We start from the raw sequence: 22,032 nt of genomic DNA on the forward strand, positions 1-22,032 counted from the left end.
TAAACAGTGTTTTTGTCAGATTTTTTCAGCTTTAATCATTATTAATTATACAATTCTTGTACAAATTCACAAAGATTAAACAGAAAAGCTTTTAAGTATAATATTTTTGTTTAATAAATTTCGGTTCCTGTAATTTCGAATTTATTTGATTTTACTGTATTTTTAATTATTAACCATATGTATAAAGTTATATTATCACAAATTTAAATTTTAAAAAATATTTACCAACTTGAAAAACTCAATAGTGGGAAAAATAATTATTAATGGAAAATCGAATTCACAACCGCTCAGTTATAAAAGAAAACAAGTCATATAATAATATATTCGTGTGTTGAGTAAAAACATGACAATGACATAAACAAACTAATTTCAACTCACAACCATGTTTAACAGCTTTTATAACAAAAGAAAAAACTATTGCGTGTAACTATGCAGGTAAGTATTTAGTGAAGTAATAAGTAGGTATGCAATTAATGTAGGTAAATTGTAAATATAATATTCTTTAATAAAGTAACGTACATCTTAAAAGCCATTAATAATAATCATTAAAACTTGCTCATTTAATTAGTAATATAGAGTTGTGTTTTCATAAAAAAATTCTTTTAAAGTTGAATAGAATACGTATATGTTTACTCCAAATTGAATGCAATTCATTTATAAAATATTTCATAGAAGTATTTTTTGTAACTAATCATATTCTGATGTTGAAATCTTTGCAATGATAACACAATACATTTTACAATAAATTCATTACGGGTGAGGTAGTAATGCGATATACTGATTTTAATTACGTATTTTAAACAATTTTAAAGAAAGAGTTTGAAAACTTATAAAAAATAAAGACCACATTCATACTGCGATGAGGAACTGTTATAGTAAACACCATTATAACTAAAGAAATAAGTAATTAGACCGATAACTAAAATGAAATTATTGATAATAATAAGTATTAAGAGTAATTCAAATTGCAAAAAGGAAATAAATCTGAATATGATGACAAATATAGATTGCGATAATCATATGCTCGTCTTCAAATGAAAAAAAAAACTATTGAAACATTAAAAATATAATAATATGATAATGGCAGTAGTAAGTAGATTATATTGGAACTGTTCGGTTAAAGACGCTATTGCATATTGTGATATAAAAATATATATAGATAAATAACGAATCAGTCTTATTTATTGTTGAAATCTATGAATGTGTTGCTCGGGCCGAGGCCGTTTATACATCCTAAGTATTTTTATTAACGGTAAGAAAGTTTAAAGTAGTTTATTGTGAGGTTATATCGTGATTCTATTTTAATAACAATTAAACGATAAAAGACGCCCCGCTCCCCCACGGCGGCGCTTCATAGTCACCATATTCTTACACATTACATATATTTATTTATAGATATATTTGTTTTATTTCATTACATAGAAAAAAGCTCATTTAAATTTGAACATTTCGTGCAAGATGGTTTTGAATCCAGTTTTATTCTATGTTTTACGACTAATTTTATCAATTATTATCAAAGAAACATAGAAAACTTAACTCACTGAACAACAAACATAAAAATATAATATTTTTAATACCTTAATAACAAAACACAGCGTAAAAAGATAAATTAATAATTAATTTTATTATCATCACATATTTATAATCTCGAAGGTGAGAATATTGTTTGAAAATATGAAAGATGTAATCACTATATATGATTACACTATAATTTAAAGATATTACCCAATTACTTTAGTACAATTAAATGATAAACAATTGTTTCTAATTTATTATACTTATGAAAAAATCTTTTACAAGAATATAAATTTAATGTAGAATCGGATCCATTAATTTTATCGATGCTCTTAAATTTCAATAATAATTTTTCCTTCAGTTTAGAAGTATTTAAAGTGTGCCAAGTATTTAATTACTTATTAGATTCATCTATTATTGGAGTAGTAAGTACTTATATATTTGGTTGAAAACATGATAACATATTGCTGTGTCAAAAAAAATGGTTGAACGGTATTAAAAATATTGTGTTTCTGTAATTAAGTGGTATTTATATTATAAATTGGTAATTTTAATAAAGAAAATATTTATAAAATTACAATGTTTGCTGTTTTCTATAAATAGATATTGTGAAATATTTGAAATTTCATAAATATCATTTTTTTAAAAAAACTTCTAAAACAATAATATCCAAAAGTTATTGCACTGCGTTGATCAAATCAACAATCTAAAATATTTTGTTTTAAGACTTTTTGATGACATTTTGAACTTTCATTAATTTTCTAATACTATTTATTAATACTTTTTAATGATAATAATAATAATGAAAAAAATGAAATACCTAGTGCAATGTAATTTAATATTACTATAACAATAGAATAATAATTAGTGAGAGTTTGAAGAAACGCCCCTCTCAGGCAACTCAAGGAACAAAAAAGAAAACGTTTTAACGCCTAATCACATTTAAATTAGTGTCTGTACATCAACATTCTTTCATAACTTTAAAATATAAATCATCCTCGGAAGCAGTCATGTATACACAGTAAAACTTTAATAATTACACAATTTCACTACACAATTTTTATACTTACAAAAAAGCTAATTAATTTATATTTTTTTTCTTCATTTATATTTTTCACAACAGCATCGGCATGAGATCATAATATTTTCCATTTTCTTTTCAGTATATTTCATACACTAACTTTAATAAATATTGAAAAACAGTAGACTGACGACATCTATTCGGGGAAAAAATAAACACTTTGGTTTGAATCTCGACTGCGAGAGCGGTGCGCGTCTCAGTCCTGCCCGTTCTGCTGAAGTATCTCTCTCCTCTCGTCCCTAGAGAGCGGTGGCGGTCTGAACATGTGGTCGGTGTCTTCGTCGGCGGAGTTCTCCTTGGAACGGTCACTCTTGCAGTCCTCCTCCTTGTTGGCCAGCATGTCCAAGGCGAGGGGCATCGATTGGCCGTAGATGTCGCGAGATTTGTCATTGTGGGGTAAAAGATGGAGCATGTTCAAGGGCATCGGGAATCCTGGAGGGAATTCAGGGTAGAAGCCTTGCGTGAACGGATTAAACATGGGACTGGACATGAGGTCAGGTTCTGAGCTTGCAGGCCTTTGGTTGAGTGAGTTCATGTTCTGTTCGTCTTTGACGTGGTGTTTTGGCGTTTGGTTGTTGTTGTTGTTTCCCGGTCCGATATTGAGCATGTCGAGGGGTCCTCCTATGCAGTCCTTGCGGAGTTGCTCGAGCTTGAGGCTCTTGCCGTACTTCCCGCGGACGTACATGAGGAGAGAGTTGTAAGGGATACCGAATATTCTGGATGCTTGGCTAGTGGTCATCTTTTTGTTCCAGACGTGCTGGAGAGCTTCCGTCAGCTCGGCGTTTGTCCAGGAACGCGGGGGACCTCCACGGGGGGCACTGTGCTGACCCTTTGGGCGCCCTGAAAAAGAAAATACACACTAAGCATAGGTACTGCGAGTATTGCATAAATAAAACTAGTTGCCTAATGCTCAAAAATGATTTTACCAAATTAACAAGGCTAAAATTTAATAATCATTTTTCAATTTTCATTTTTCTTCATGTCAATAATATTGTCACCATTTTATAAAATTCGCAAAGATTGTAGGCTTGTCTATATGTAGATATATTTTTTATTATTTATACCTACATAATTATATGTTTTATGGTGTGGGTACTGTGACTTTTTTCAGTAAGTAATCATTTTTTTTCACATTGTATTTTATATAAATAAGGTAGGTATTGTGGAAACTCACATTTTTTCTTGACGCTGGAGAACATGTGGGGGTCGTGGGGAGGGGCGCGGGGATCGGACATCTCCATCAGAGGGTTGTAGAGCTTCCCAGGATCCATCCCTGGTGAAAACAACCCTAGACCTGAGTCTAGGCCGAACACTGGAAAATAAATCATATCAATCATGTTAGTAATGCAATATAAAAATAATTAGTGTAAATTCTGGAAGGAAATTTTTGGCAACCGTGACTAAAAATATACCTACATAGGAGTGGAATTATAGTTTTATGATCTTTTATTTATGATGATATGTGCTAAGCTAATATTTTTAATTTGAATAGTTTGAACTTTAAATTTCTCCCTATAAAATGAGATAAGGAAGCACTGTGATATATTATATGAAATTAGCTATTTAAATAATTTGGATTGATCAAATTAAAGAGATCCAGTAACCAATATAGTATTTATCATAATTTTATCAATGACCACAGAAATATTTGACAATATTATCAAATAACTACAAATTGGTATCTACCTATAAATACTAACTATGTATAAAAAATTGGTATGATTAACTGATCGTAGTAGGTAGAAATTCATTTTAAAATCGAAAAAACCTAATATCGGTACATTTAATTTTTGTGCAAGTAAGTATATCTCATTAAACAAATGTAAGATAATATTTTTGAGTGCCTATATAATGTGTTTATTACATGTTATATTAGGCGTCATTATTAAAACAGCTTATAATGAAAAACAATTCGCTAGTCACCCTAATATTATTCTATCTAAGATTGGCCATTTATCAATCACTTAATTATACTAGTTTTAAGATTAACTATCTAAAGTTTGGCAATAAAATAAATAAACAACGTGCGTCGTACAGTCTGCCCTATGTAGTCATATACCTACATACAAGAAAGAGAAATGTGAGCCTAATTATTTCTTAAAGGTCTTATTGTCGAGAGAAAGCGTTTCGCAATGAATCCACAGTTCAACATAACATGTGATAAAATAACTATTTGCGGTTAGATTATCGTGACTAACTTTGCAGATTAAGGCGTCCCTTGTTAAACGGGAGTCCTCTTAAAACCCGAACCCGGGTTTAAGTGCCCGTTTAAGCACATAAGATCGCTAAGTCTCATACACATATTTGCACAAGAAAAGTTTTCTTTGAAACAGTTATCCCCAGAGAAAATGACGAATCGAGAGAAGGCATACGAGTTTCACTGCAGGATAGAAAGTAAGTACCCACTGTTTTCATTATTTGAGAAATAATATTTTATTAAAAAAAAAAACTCGAAATTCATTCAATAAGCAGTCACATTTTTGTTTCAAGGATAGACTAGAAAACCTCTCAGTCGTCCCTTTCACATATTACATAGGTAGGTCTTCTAAATCCCCCCCCCCCCCCGACACCGTGAAGTACTAAAAATAATTTATTATATTCGGTGCTTATTTACACTTTAAATCGAAATGAACCGGAGCGCCGTTCCGGTTCATAACATTCTCAAAAGTATCGCTCCGTCTCGTGGAAAAAATATTTGACCGTCTGAGCTAAATATGCCATATAACAAAAAATCTAACATATTTACTTTTTATAAAATTCACATACAATAATACCTAATTAGAACTAGGTTAATATTTTCGTAAAATTATCGAGCGCTCCGGTTCGTAAACATTCCCATTTCAACCGTTGCGTATCAAATATTTTTTAAAATTTAGTTACAGATAAAGTACATTCTGTTGATATCTAATCAATTGATCAATTAAAAAAAAACTCTATAAACACAATTTAAGAATGGTTAAACTAATATTCGTATGATGAAACATAAATAATATAATATAGGGTATTTATTATAAGAAATTTGCTGCTTACAAACGTAGACATTTAAAAAATACTAGGGTATCTGATATTTTCATTACTTTTCAACGAAAATTGCGGCAAAATCACCCATGTCCATAGTCTGTATAAGATTTATGTATTATTGGGTGCCTAATATAAATAGATTTTTTTTTAAATATTTAAAAGATTGATACTTATATTATTATTCTCATCTTAAGTGATGCTTTGACAACTTTCTATTACATAGATTAACTTCTTCACCTGGCACAACGGGAATTCAATAGACTTAATGTTTTCCATTTTCCGTTTCCGAAAAACCATTTTCTGCCTTACCAAAGCGGCGCGTTGAAACTTACGCAAAACGAAACAAAACCACGTGGCAGAGGCACGTGGGCTGGCATATTTTCGCACGTGTGTATGGGCGTACGTGCGAGTGTGTATGTGCGAAATTTTACGAGGGTGGATGTGTGTAATGTGCCATACAACTTTGTTATGCCACAGATTTACGTTGCAACCTTGTTGATAAACAGGTGCTTCTCCAAATGTGGACTAAATGTACGACAATAATAATCATGAATTATTATTAATGGAAGTTGAATTAGTCTTGATAATTATGGCACAACGAAAACAGCTATCCAATAAAGTATACACAATAAACAATCTACATTCTCACTTTACTGGTTTCAATTCTTGGTGTAAAGATATTTGTATTAATTAAAATAAAACACAAAATATAATATTTACTCCACATCCCTTAAGGAATTACGATCACGAATGGTTTCGATAACAGGGCATGATAAACTGTTGATAGTAAGAGAATGTTTGAGAACACTCCGTTATGTGAACGAAACCGTTCCTCATTGTCATTAAATTATGTAGAATACGTATTATATATCATTGTGTTTTATTTAATTAAATAATCTATATTCTAGTTACTATACTATCATTAAATCCAAACCTACGAGTTATAATGGTATTTGATTTATTTTAAATAACAATTAACTATGTAAACTTTTAAATTAACCATTATTATTTGATTGATTCAGTTGTCAGATTACAAATGGTTTAAATTAATTTAATTTTTAAAGCAATTAATAAAATTAGACTGTTTTATACCTACTGTTAAAAAGTACAATTAATATCTCTCAAATATTTTTTTGTCATAAATAAAGTTAAGTTAAAAAAATGTCAGGTAAAACTTCTACTGCATAATATTATATTTTAGTGAATTTTAGTCATTAGTTTGGGTAATTGCATAATAAATATCAGAAAAAGATATTCTGTAATTTGAGGTTTCGTATTATTAGGGGAAGTTTGAGCAATTCGGCTCGGAGGCTTTGCGGCAAGTGAAAGGCGGGAAGCGGAAGTTACATAAACGCTTCCATACATACACACGCATGTGCCGTATATGTATATAGTACAGTGTATGTACATGAGTAGGCACTTCACATATGGACCGGAAGAGAGAAGTTCGATACAACAGAGAGCAAACTTCCGTAGGTACGAGCAACTTTGGCATAGTTTTCATGTGGAACTTTACGATGTTATGTTGTTATTTTGTTTTTGATTCTATATTGCATAAGATGAAGGTCAAACAAATTTGTTGCGCAATAGTTGTAAGGTAGATACGCCTATTGAGTTGGGTTTATATAACGGTAGGTATGTAGATATATTGATAGAATTGGAAAATATTTGGTAACAAAGTGAAATTAATCACTAGCTATTGCACTAATGACAGGTTTATATTTGTAGATTTTTTAGAAATGAACAATAGGTACAATAATTGTATTGAAGGTACCGAATTAGAATAGTAATACTTATTTATGGAAAAAAAACATCAAAACAAGTTCGGTAGGAGGTTGAATTTATTGTATATTTACCCAACAATGTAATTTTTTTAAAACAAATTTTTAATTCTTATTTCACCTACAAAATCTTAATATTAAAGTGCACATTCCAATAATCATAGCTTTTGAGGAGTTCAGATACGACCGTATAACCTTATGTATTTTTACCACAGCATTTAGCTGACATATAAGCTTTAGCAGAGTATGGCAACAATGCTGTAAAAACACGAACGCCGATTTGCAATAATGATCTGCCATTATGTAGACTTCCGTTTTCAACCATATTCATCTGCTTACGAATGGATGAGCAGACCCAGATATTAATCGGGGGGGTTCTCCAGAAACTGTTTATTTTATATTAGAAATACTTAAATACAGTAGTGATAAATGGACTAACGACTAACCCATGTCAGAAAATAATATACTTAGCTGGCTATAAAATAAGTATTTAGGTACACATTTGTTTTTCAATGGATTTACTTATAATTATGAGAACATTGAAAAAATGTAATAATAAATGCAATTGCGTCTATTCCAGAGACTAATAAATTTTGCTGGATTTTCTTTTTCAAAATTTACCGTTTAATTTTTTTTTTCGGTTAGGTACATGTTCAAACACGCGCGTTAACATGATCTTACTCCCTACTTCAGTTTTAGTTTGTCAATTTATGGCTACGGCCGTATGTTGTAGCTTAACAACTGGGGAATGCCAAAAGAAATGGCATATTTAAAAAAAACACTACCTTATTCTTAGGTCAATAATTATTATAAAGCAATCATTTATTCGTAAGATATTAATCACACTTGAATGATCAAAAACATAGCTTGTAATTAGTATCTTTAGAATTATCTTCAAATGTGTTAATCTTGCCCATTTTTTGAATAATAAAATGCCTAATTCTTGTCAAATTTGGGATCACAGAGATTATCAATATAATTTGTATCGTAAATATTTCACTATAATAATGTCGACATAAATTATACTAATGGTTTTATAAATGCGTTTAAAAATTAATACATGTAAAAAATCTTACTGCACGTGCATGTACTGAAATATGACTATATTCTAAAACATTAGAGCGAGAGGTTTAAAGAATACTATTTTATGTAATAAAAATACTTTATGCAGTCATCAAATGTTTAAAATAAATATAAAGGATAATAAGGCTTCAAAATTATATAAATAGATTATCTACAACGTTTAAGGAATGTCCAGGATCATGCTTTTAAAATGTAATAAAAGCTGCATTTTGACCTACGCTGAGCATCTCCCCATAAATTTAGTATATTTTTGTGCATTTGTTTTAATTTACGTCAACACGTGGATTAGTTTCTTTCTACACATAATCAAGGATTTTTTAGAAATTAGAATTCATTAGTATTGGTACCGGAGAATTCAATTTATCAAAATGTTACCCTCATACAACTGGATCAAATAAATAAAGTAAAAACATCTCCGGCCTACTTCACTATAAGCTCAAGCGGAAAATGAGGCTTAGTTGGATAAAATATGGTAACCACAGAACAGATTATTAATTTTGTGCTCACCAATAGTAACCATAATAATTAATAACGTTTTCCGTACATACGCACTGACCGACATTAAACGAAGTGCACATTAGTCTTTCGTATTAATACTGAATTATTATTTGTTTGAGCTTATAATCAAGGATGTTGCGGATAGAAATAATCCATCGACTTCATAAGATGATTCCATTTTATTACAGATCACATCATTGTTTTGTGTTATCGCATAAATGGGTACTATGTAATTTTACTATACTGATCATATTATAATAGCACAGATAATTCAATATGATGTATCATAAGAAAATTAGTATCAAAGTCTGGTCAAAGACAATGTATATTGATAATAATAATAATATAATGCGTCATATACCTACCTACGTATGTATGTGTTACCGTTTGCAAAAGATAAATAAAGCTATCCAACCTAAATCTAGTTAATATTTATGAGTTTACTTCACCGTTTTAATCATTAAAGGCAGATTTTTGCAATCCATTTAAATGGGCAGGTTAAGTACCAATAATTAAATATTTACGATTCTCATAGAACAGTGTATTTTATTCCAAAAGACGTAAAATGCAAACCTTCTATTTTGAATACGTCATATTATGTTCCGGTGTTCGTATCAAAACATAATAAACATTATAATGTTTATAAATCTACCAAATATATAGCTTTTGGAAAGAATTAAATATTAGGTACCTACTCGGTAAAATAAAATACCATAAGTACTAACTACTAAAAACCACGTAAATTATTAAGATCGTGATTTTCAACATTTGAGTTCTTTCAACTAGGTAAATGAAAAGGCAAAAGCAGCAATGCAATTTTTTATAGATAAAGAGTATATGAGAATAATAATATATATGCTTGGGCCCCACAAGGGGGAGCGCTGACAGGGCTCTAGCCTGGGGGCTGGGGTGGCAGGTCAACCAGTTAAGTGAGATAAACACACACCAGAAATTTGCTACAATAGTAAAAAATCGCATGCGGCGTTATTTGATGAGTGGAATTTTATTACAACGTTTTTATTAGGTCGTATTCTTGTTTGTCCGGTGGTTTTTTATCCAGTACAAATCTTGCAATCGATTTTTAACTAACTTCCCGACTAGCTAGCTAACTACATTTGAAACTTTTAGAATAGAATTGAATTCATTTTCAGTTAATTTTGTTTTGTATGAAAAGTTATTTCGGAAGAAATCCGTAAAAAGTAAAACACTATTATTGGTTTCTGGGGTCCTAGCAACTAAATTATTAATATATACGTGCGTTACTATGGAAATCAATATGAAATGTCAAAATGAAATTTCAGTATTCTATATTTATTCAGTATTTCTATCAAGTACAAATTTTTTTTATCGTTTAAGCTAGTCAAGTCAAGTTTATATGATTGAACAGAAAATTTAAAAACGTTTTATATAAAAAGTTCTTTTAATCTTGTAATTATTTTTATAATTATTTTTAGTGTATTTCCCGACTAATCAAAATGATTATTTATCCAATATGACGAAGGGCCGCATATTACTTGGTTATCACAAAAGGAGGTAGTGATCAGTGCTTCATAATATGATGCTGAGTACTGACAATGATTGAAGTAGATATGTATAAAAACATCGTGGCCTGGGCCCACTTCAGGATGGGGGGCCATGAATATATGATAGAGATCTTAAAGTAGGTACGGTAATTATTCGAGTGGGTATCTTGTTATTCATCAGTACTATAATAATATGTCTCCACTATTAAATTGGTTGATTACTCGTCATTGGTGACTTATATGCATATTTCACTGTGAAAATGTTGCTATTGAAAACCGTATTATAAGTTTTAATTAGGTAGAATTCAGTTTGAAGTACATGAGTACCTACAACATGTATTTATAAGAGTTTGTTGTTAATTTTTCTCTCACTTTCATCTGTATTTATCTGTTTATTAAGAAAGTATTAAAAACTATGCAATGATTCTGGCAGACTAAAATTTAGGTATCATTTTATTTTAGATACACTTCGCCCATTTAATAATACGTCAATGATGGTAATCCAAATCATAAACATAATATACATAGTCGTACCCTTACGATCCAGTTGTTGGTACATAAAATGTAATCAGGGTATCATCTTAGGCATAAAGGGCAATAAAAGCACTCGCGGAAAATTTACATGCAACATACTGGCAACACGTCACAATACAAAAATCGCAGAGCAAGACAGACGTACTAGCGAGGAAAATTCCATATATTATCCAGTGTGCGAGAAAAGGATGTCAATTGTGTGAAAATGTGTCTTCGTGTGCCCGTACCCGATAAGTCTGATATTGTAGCATGTATTGTAATCGCTACCGCTGGCATTTAGGCCTCAAGCGAAAACACACCTCCTTTTCTATTATGTTCGCCGTATCACGGGTTATGCCTCTGATAATGCGATGTCAAAATTGATACGATTTTTCAATGCGCGAGAGACAAAGGCATTTTCCATTTTTAATGACACGCCGATTTGCCCAATTTGTTTCGATTGAAACATTTTTATTTAATAAGAGAATAATATAAATAATGCTGTTGTGTGATTTGGATATGAAAATGTTATTAACGTTAATCTTGTGTTGGTAATCCAATATGGCGCAATGCCAAACCGAACAAGGTTGATTGAATTTATAGGAAATCATTTATTAAAAAAAAGCTTCAATAAAAATCTCGAAATGTCAATCGATGAGTCGAGGTTGGTGTGTAAATCTTAGACAGATAAATACCTATATGCATTATTTTCACGTGAATGATATAAAACATAAAGCGTACAGATTGATACTGTAAAAATTTTACGTCCATTTATTAAATTAATCAATAATACAATGCAGTTTCACCATGTATTGAAAGTTAGACAGAAAGAAACTTAGATTTTTTTTTTAAATTTTATTCAACAAATTATGAATGTCTGTTCATCATATATCATCACAGATTCCCAAAATGGGTATCACTCGGTGGCTATGTTAATGAAAAACATTATAAACATGTAGACTTTCAGTGTGTCCAACTGGCGATCCAAGACTGAAATAGAAAGATGTTAGAGGCGACCAGGGTCCACCTCGGGCTGTGATGTCATTACATAATTTATATTATAATTAATATGATAATTATCAAAAAGAGCAACCTAAAAATATTTTTATATAACTAAAATGCTATGACTAACATCAATTCGAGGACTGACTACCTACTTATCAATTTCATCCCGGATATCAAATTCCGATGGAACTGGACTGGATTATTCCAAAACACGGTACTTTTAAGGTCGAAATATTTTCAGCACACACTACACATCCCTTGAAATTTTCCAATCATATCGAGTGAAAAAGATGTACTATTTGATACAAGTGTAAATGAATCTTTTGGAGAAAAGGTTTCTCCCCACGTCCATGTACAAATACGTGATAGTGTCTTGACCACAGTATTATTAGTAAAAACTGTAAGTGACATGTATTTAAATATTTTGTATACATTCACATTGATAAATTTATCCGTTATTCCATAATATAAATAATAATAATTGAATCATGTAAAATGTACGTAAAATAATATAATGTTTGTAAAAGTTCAGGGACAGGCAATAATAAAAATGGGAAGGTACCTACCCGTTATATTTTTCCACTAAGTCGATAAATTATTCCTTTCTCTTCAACAATCGAAAAAAAATGATTCAATTCGATTATAAAGTTCCATATAGGTATATATCTATAACATAAAGCATGTTACTCCAGTTACCTTCAACGCGGCATATTCGTTTATCTAGATGATTCGTGAACCTTCGACCTGAGTGATCTTAAATTACCAGCAGAAAAAAAGCGCCAAGAGAGAACGGATATTATCTGATAATGTGCAATATGGAGCAGGTCTGGAGGCCAATCGTTGGTGTAAGTTCAACGTGTTAACTATAAATAAAGATCCGGAGATTGTGCACATTTGAAATGAGAGATGAGCAGATAGGTGATCTGCGTTTTATTGCTCCATTACACCCGCCATGCACATAAATTATAGTTTGGACAACACGATTTCTTTGTCTGTTACATTTGTTTTAATATCAGCAGTGGCGTATGTGAATATTATAATGGACAATGAAATACGGTAGAAGTTATGGCCAAGCAATAATTATAGTAAAACTTCTTTTCAACAACCTTTCCAAAATACTTTTATAATTAAACACCTTAAAATATACTTTTCAGAAAAATATTTGTCCCATTCTAAATTCTTAGATAATGACGTGTATTATTCATCGAATAACAATATTTTAATAAAATATTAATCCTGAAAATATTCATATAATTCAGATTTGTTTATCTTTATTTGTTTCAAAATTAATACTATCGAATGCGAGTGTCCTTAATTTAAATTCTCATTCTCTGATAGTATTACTTAACATACATTCCTAATTTAATGCATTGCTTTAATTATGAAACATAAATTTTGTATAGATAATACGTCAACTATTTATTTAATTAATGAATACTTTATTATTATTCTCATAACATTAAATACTCATTCAATTGATTGCAACATTTAACGTAATTTAATTGTAGGTAGGTACGTTAAAAAAGTTCGGACACAATAATATATTCAGTATGCTACCATTGATGTAATAAGACTAATACTGATTGATGTATTGCAAGGAGAAAATAAAATAAACATAATTGATCATTACATATTTCATAAATTAATTATTTTGACACATATAATTTTTTAAGCAAAATACAAATTATTGTATAAAAGATCTTAATGAATCTCTAGCTAGCAGATGTATCTTATACGGCCACAAACTTTCAGTACTAGAGTGTAAATAAGTAAACATAAAAAATACAAGCCTTCTAGTTGTGGTGCTACAGGATAATGATAATTATCCACTGGGCGGACTAGTCCATGATGAAGAAGTGCTAAAATGGACAAAGAAGAGAAGAGATCTTTTATTACAATTAAATTACGGAGGTATTCTTACAATAAAAGTGTGCAAAGAAAAGTTTAAGACGGGATTCATTCCGGTGATATTTCTAAGGAAAATTTAGGCGAAATAAAGTGTTAAGTAGAATACGGTGGTAGAAAGAACTGCAACCAGCAACCATTGTTTCGAACAGTCGAGGAGAGGAAAAACAATGCTACCTTCATATTACTATTATAGGAATATTACGCATAAAATTGTGTCAGTATAGTGGTGGATAATATGATCAAAAGTTTACTTACAGCGGATTCACTGCAACTAAAATTGAATGAATAACAAAAACACATAATAATATTATGTAGGTATAAGCATTTTCTCCGCAATGTACATTACAAAGTAGTAAATATAATAGTATATAGGTACTTATTTCAGTATGACTTGTTTCCTGAATTAAAGTTGGTGGGTACTATTAAACATTGGCTGACTAATATATTTTGTCATGCTACCGTAGGTACTACTACTATAAGTCAATAATAGACACATTTGAGGAGAAAACAAATTATAAACCGTGATAATTTTTATTAGCAGATTGAATTGTTATTATTATATTTTTAAAATAAGATTAAAAATACTGTCCTGTTAAAGGGATATCAAATCGAGTCGTTCTAAATTGGCGAAATCAAGAAACTGCAACTGAAGATGGCGAGATACGGATAATCTGACTATTTTAATTTAATTATGTTTTTTTGATTCACGTAATTATATAATTTTTTTTACACATACAAAATTCATATTGATTGATTATCATTCCTAGCTTACTGAAACCCATACTGAAGATTCACTATGATCATTCTTGATCGCATACATAGCCCTATACCTCTTTAGTTCAACCTACACTAAGTACATGGTAAATATCAATAAAGACACACACGTCTCATAAATAAATAATATAATTTGTTATAAGTTAAGTTAGTATGCTTTTTTAGTTGTTGTGATTAGGGATTCCAATCCCGGGATCCCGAGCTATTTTCGATACCTATGAATCCCGGGATTAATAAATATAATCCCGAAACTTTCGGGATTACTTTTTTTATCAATTTTTATGGAAAATAAAATAAAAACGAAAATATAACAGAAAAAATACTTAATTCCTAATAACTTAATTACAAATAACTACATTAGAAATAAACTGAGTTTGAATGAAGGTTGATTTATACCCATGTGTAAGTTGCCGATTCATTTTATTTTTTCACATAAATTAATATGAGAAAAATAGAGAAAATGAGAAAGCTTGAAAGAAATGCTTCGCACTATTAACAAAGTAATTCCACCATGATCTCATACGTTTTACGGCAGTTTCATATTTGGCTGACTAATTAGATTTATGAAGTAGAAAGACCATACGAACACCATGATTTGCTTTACTATTTTAAATCTCGCTAACCCATTCATTAAGTCTTCACTATCAGAAACAGCAATCCCATATTAAATTCACGTTATTATTTATATGACAATAGTATTTACTCCATTAAACTTATGTATTTCCAAGATTGAACGTATACAATATTAACAATAAATGTCTTAAATAGTATCTATAAATTATACTAGATTTATTTTTGACCGATTTTATCAATGTTATTTATAAATATAAAAAAAATATATTAACAATGGAAAAAGATTCGTCCCGGGATTGTCAAATTGTAATCCCGAAATCCCGGGATCAGAATTTTAGCTCGAGATTGAATTCCCTACTTGTGAATAAGATTTGTTTTGAAACAAAATACAGTACTGAGGCCTTTATTCTTAATATTATATGAAGATTATGTCCCAAATATTCCAAAAAAATACTTTTTATCCTTTTTCACGTCTACCCTTAGAATATACCTATGCAGCATTCAGCGTAGGTATTTCTTTCTACTTTTAGTCGTATCATTATTTCTTGATTAGTGAATAAGCACTACTAATAACACTATTAACAATGAAGTACTCCACTGCCCCATAATTAATAGGCCAAAATTAGGCCTCGCATTTATTTTGTAACAACAGAAAAAGATACAATCGGGAGCTCGGATAACAATCAAATCACACATGAATAATAATCCAGATTTGAGAATTTGAAAGTGGTTTGCGGCGTACAACAGATAACCGAGATAGCACATAATAAACACGAAACAACACACACATTGTGTGTTCATTTTTTCCTACACGTCGTATTAATTAAATTATGTAGACACAGCCGATGTATTTAATTTAATTTGGATTTTTGTTGCAGTGGGCTCATGAGACGAAATATTCAATCGTGAGAGCGAAGTGGATCTCAGGTCGCTCGCGTAATCTTTTGCCACAGGGTCCAGTGATAAAACTGTGTCGCTGATATTTTTACTGATTGACATCCTTACCAGTTAAAGATGACCGAATTCGAAATAATACAACCAGTTTCGCAATAATTAAAATTAGGGAAACAGGTTTGGTTACTATTATTGAATTATCCATTCCAACATTATCAAAAAAAAAATTACTTATACGTGTAGTTCAAATATCCTGAGTAAAATTTTAATTGAAAAGGGATATGGCACATCATCCTCATTTGATATCCAAATTATATGAGGTTCGTGACATGACCTTGACACAGTCCTCAAAAAAATCTTTACAGCGTACACTCACTAGCGCATCTATTCTATACGCAAGGCTGCTGTAGGCCGCTATCGGCAGCTGTCGAGGGTAGTTTTTCTTTTTTTGTATCAAAGTATTAGCACTTATTGTAACAATTACAATACGTTACAATAAGGTTCATTCGCGGGAGGCAGGTTCGCTGGAGGTGCAATTTAAAATTGAATGCCCTAAAACGTATTATAATACTCGTACCATAAACAATAGTGAAATAAACGGTCACTGTAGATACATAATTTTCTACCTCCAATAAACCAATCAATCATCCTCGAAAGTCCGGCAGGCCAGGACAGCAACCAAAACATGAGGTGCACATTATTTATATTTACATATTTAGCGGAGACTTCTTCAGCAAGGATATAAATCCACTAGCCGAGGGAGTTTTGTTACTCAGCAGTGGCAAGTTGAAAATTGTGGTTTTGAAGGTTTTTTTTAACCATTAAGATCAAGCAACATTACCAATTGCAGTATTATTTAATAATTATACGAAATAATAATAAAACTGAATAATTATACGAAAAAAATAACATAAGCCTACATTTTATTATTAAATTTCATAAAGCTTTTTATTTAGCTTTATTGTGCAATTAATAAAGAACGAACTACCATTACAAATAAAAAAGATTGAAATATAAACTAATATGTTAAAGGGCATGTAGCTTTGTGTGAAAACACGTTTGAATGCGGCTCTGTGTGTATTTGATTCACACACCGACCAGCTTGTTTTCAGAAAGCATCGTATATCTCCCAAAAACGAAATGATATTATTCAATTAGCTCCATGTAAGTACTAATTAATCAACCGTGTAATAAAATTACAGCACACAAAAATCGCATAGGATAAAACATTTTTTAATTAGAAAAGAAATCGGGCGAACGTTCAGATGTATAACGCGTGTTTACACAACGCTAAAAAACCTACGTATTTCATTCTAATTAGGCATCAATTTAGATAAAATTTCGCGCAATATCAGAGCAATTAATTTGCTTAAAAATACAGCTCCTGCAGACGGTGTTGCTATGATGTATGTGCCGTTTTATGTGAAACTAAAACCAGAGAGAGAGATCTTGTCTATTATTATGACACCGCCTAAAATATTATTTTTATGATTTAACGTAACATGTTCAATGGAGGTTCATGTGATGCATTTTCGGTTTGCATACTTTCCAAATTAAACGTGTGAATCTTTTCACTATTCAAAAATAAAAATGATATATTTTAATTACTCTACATTCTAAAGCCTAGCACTTAATAAAATTAAAACTAATGAATAATACGTAAGTACGAATCTAATTCGTCCATGGGATCTAGTTCAATAACATTGACGGAAGTGTACATAGGTACTAATTATTGGCACCAAGATAATATAGTAATGTATGATTCTAGTTTGTTCCGAAGTACGGTACTAGTTGTTACTTACTTACAATGTGTATTTTTAAATCTAGACTTAAACTCGGTAGCAATGGTTATATTATTATATTCTATTTTAGTTCTTCTTAAAATATTTTAATTATTTACTTTATCTGAAATTTGATACATTAATACAGTGGCGAAGGGTGGGGGTAGGCTGTTAAGATCCGCCATAAATAGTGCACACTAAACTTTGTTAGACATAATGTGTATTAGTTTTCATTGAAATAATATTACAATTTACATATTATGGTGTTAGTTAGTTTTAAAAATTTAATTAAATCCTGCAAAATCAAGCCATAATAGATAATAATATATAGACAAAAAATAATCATCTTACTATAAAATATATAAAATCATACATGTTTTTAGATAGAATAATATTTTTTATCTTATTATAGTTTGGTTAAGGCAGGGCTTAATGAATTTAAAAAAATAAACCAACAATACTTATGTGTAATATATAGAGGAAAAGGTGGTATCTTGGCCCCCTGCTACTAAATTGCCCCCCTAAGATTTTTGTATTTCTGACGGTATATCTAGCGGTATATCATGACATATCGTTCTCCTATGTACCACGTGTCTAGGGAATCACGATTACTCCGCGTGAAGCGTACGCGTCGTCAGTGTCGGGCATTCTTGTCACAATGTGTGAAGTGAAAGTTTATCGTCCTGCACAAAAAAATATTTTCTCAGAACTTTTTAGGATTCAGAGACTTTTGAAGTGATTTTGTTTACATCGAAAGAACGTGAAATCAATATTTTCAAGTAAGTTCGCTCAGTGTTCAATATTTTAAATTATAATTCAAAAAATACCTTGACAGTGTTTGTTGATATATTGGCCCTCCATGGTGGTATGTAATTTGGCACCGGGGGCCATATTACAACCATTTTACCTCGAGTAAAAACAATTATTTTTATAATTTTACAGGCATGCCGCGAATGAATCTTTCTCCGAGAAACAAGCATAAACTAAAATTATGGAGCGAGGAGAATATGATGAGTGCAGTAGTTGCAGTGCAGGACAAGAAGATGGGCTACAAAAAAGCGGTGAAGGAGTTTGGAGTACCAAGAACGACATTGCCGAGATATTTGGTAAGGCATATATTCAATGTCAAACAGCAAGCATAGCTGTTAATGAATTTAAGGTACCTGGTATATATCCATTCGACAGAAATATATTTAATAATGCTGATTTGATCACAGCAGAGCATGAAGCTACTGAACCTACAGTATCTGAATCCATCTCAACTCCGAATGTTCTTGATCAGCCAAATTCCGTCAATGACTGCAGAAACCCTTCGCTCTCCACAGTCATCTGAGAGCCCTATTGTACTGCCTGAAAATATTGTGCCAGTTCCACAGCCTAAAAAAAAGAATTCAAACAAGGGACGTAAGGCATCGTCGGTTGCTCTCGTGACCGGGTCGCCGTACAAAGCTGGCTTAGAAGATTCTATGAAGAAAGCTGAACTTAAGCAATCAGTAATGGAAGAAGCTTGGCCTAGTCATGGGAGGGTTAACCGAGGCTGTGGTGCTAGTCGTGGTTATGCTAGAGGCAGGGGAGCTAACAATATAGCAAAATGACGTCGCATGAGTTCTGACAACTGAAGAATCTGGGCCTCCGAGCTCTGCCTCGGATATATCCGATATAGAAACTCCTGGTGCGCCTCTTGAAGATGCAGATGCGATATGCATGCTTTGCAGAGAACCTTATTCCATGGACCGACTTGGTGAAATTTGGATTCAATGTCTTATTTGTCACGTATAGGCACACATAGAATGCACACCGTGCGACAAAAATGAATATGTGTGATTTTTGATTAAATACCTAACTAAAAATGAGAAGATTACAAATTGTTTTAGTGATTCTGTAATATTTAATGCTTAGTTACTAGTCTATACTGTCATCGTCAAAAATATCTTGTAAATTTCGATGGGGGCCATATTACCCTCACATTTTTCCAAAATAGGAAAACTTGGTTTTTTAGAAATACATGTTTAATATAATTCAATTGTTTTATTTTTGATTCCACATTTTAGCAAACACAAGCTTAATATTTTATCTTCTCTTTAAGCAAAAATTTAGAGCAGTTAGAATAAAAACTCGTAGTTTATGAAGAAAAAACAAACTGGGGGGCCACAATACCACCTCTTCATCTATTCTTAATCCAAAGAAAATAAATAAGTATGAATGAAAAAGTGTTTGATTTTGTCGTATCGCCCAAAGTATACCAAAATTATTATGGCTTGGTTTAATTATTTTAATTATTAATGCTTAATTGATTTAAAAAAAAATAACGAACACCATCTGTAAATTATAGTCTTAGTTCAATAAAAACAAATACGTACGACTAACAATGTTTAATGTGCACTATTTATGGCGGATTTTAACAGCCTACGTCTACTCTTCGCAACTACATTATGGGTACATAATTGTTTCAGTGAATGATTATAATATATCAGAAAAATATTATTGTTATTATTTCATAGTTGTTGCAAAAGAAAAAAAGGTTTCTACCGATGTAATAAAATAATTATCAATCTTATTAAGATTTCTCAGGATTGCTGATTATATTAATATCGAATCTATTTTTTTTAATAAATTATGTACATATACGAAACTAAAGGGTTTGCTAATATAATTATTATTTATAGTCAACATAGTGAAACATCAAGCTCTATTGTTTGCGAGAAAAAAATACAAATGATTGCTCAATTTTGTTGTCATTAGATTATTAGTAAATAAATACCTAATTAAGGTAATAAAGACTTGTTTTTGGTGTTACAAAAAAAGTGATAATTATTGATGCATAAAGACATTGGGATACTTTTATGGTACGCGACTGATTCACGGTGTTCATTCACCACTTATATATTATTTCCCATTGAACAATAATTTAAAAAATGTCACAATATTGATTAGGTATGTACCTACTTAAGTATTTAATTCATAAAGAAAAAAGGATTATAATATGGTTCTAAGAGTAACTTTATGGATATTAACATGAGGCATTAACGTCGCTGAGGATATCATAGACAGAATGTAAAACCATGAATGTCTCGGGACTACACAAACATCTTAAAAAATACTACTCAGAAACCATATGGTACCGGGTAGGTATGTCAGATAAAAGGGGTAGAAGACGAACGCCGATGAGGAGTGACCTGGTAAAAGAATTTACTGTGAAACCAAAATCACCCGCCACACGTTCCGAAGAGTAGAGGAAGATGGTTACAACCGATCTAAAATTCAGAAGTATTCTAGAGTGATCACTATCCTCCGCCATGAGCATAATGTCAAGAAAGAGATATTCATATTATCTATGAGGTGTGTTGGTCGTTTGTTGTCCCTAGGTGCAGAAATATTCTATCATCGATATTGTTAATTATTGAGAGAGCGATAATTGGGTGTAACTATATCGCTTCGCATATTGATACATACCAATTGCGTGAGGTGAGGTTAGGGGTTGTGTTGTTTTATAAATTCTCAAGATAGGTTATACTTAGTATACAACTCGTTGTAGGTACTTCCTTGTAGTGACCTAGCCTAACTTTATATTTTTGTACTTATATTAATTTTTATTAACACTAATTTTCTTATTTGTATACTGATGTATTAGTTTTATATCATGCTGTGAACATCTTGAACTTATACTTGGTAATGATCACCCATATTAATACGTAAATTTTGAGTTAAAAAAAAGAGTTTGAACATAGAGCATTTTTTCTTCTATTGGAACTGTATTTAAACATATTTTATTAATACATTAATTTACTTTTCGGACTCACGATTATATTATATAAGAAGGAACTGATACCATCAAGTATAAAAACATTGCATCCACATTGGTAAATATATGAAAAAATCGAATATTGGTCGGAAAATAGTGTTTATTTTTTAAACGCAATATCCCAAGGATTGTTTACACGTCAGCCTCACTTTGATGCTTGAATGATCACTAACTGAGGAAGGCCGAACCTTGAGTGCTCAAAATTCTTTTTCTTTTTTCTGTGTTGCATTTTATAATAATAATTAGTAATTACAATATTCACTCATTTATGACACAGGCG

The 22,032-nt window shown here is 31.0% G+C and overlaps 1 protein-coding gene across 2 annotated transcripts in view; it reads right to left on the minus strand.

Moving 5' to 3' along the window:
* Nucleotides 1-2,630: 2,630 nt before the first annotated feature.
* The window catches only part of lov (BTB/POZ domain-containing jim lovell protein), a 41,823-nt gene continuing 22,421 nt past the window's right edge, over nucleotides 2,631-22,032 (minus strand). For both annotated transcript variants that reach the window (XM_085952494.1, XM_085952493.1), the window contains exons 3-4: nucleotides 3,771-3,908; nucleotides 2,631-3,436 (exon numbers count right to left, since the gene is read on the minus strand). In XM_085952494.1, the coding sequence (XP_085808620.1) occupies nucleotides 2,793-3,436; nucleotides 3,771-3,908 (782 nt within the window). In that variant the 3' untranslated portion in view covers nucleotides 2,631-2,792. The remainder of the gene's footprint in view (nucleotides 3,437-3,770; nucleotides 3,909-22,032) is intronic.

Source organism: Rhyacophila brunnea, unplaced genomic scaffold, assembly GCF_057557595.1.
Source record: "Rhyacophila brunnea isolate RB1 unplaced genomic scaffold, BYU_Rbru_1.0 scaffold_3, whole genome shotgun sequence".
Taxonomy (NCBI): domain Eukaryota; kingdom Metazoa; phylum Arthropoda; class Insecta; order Trichoptera; family Rhyacophilidae; genus Rhyacophila; species Rhyacophila brunnea.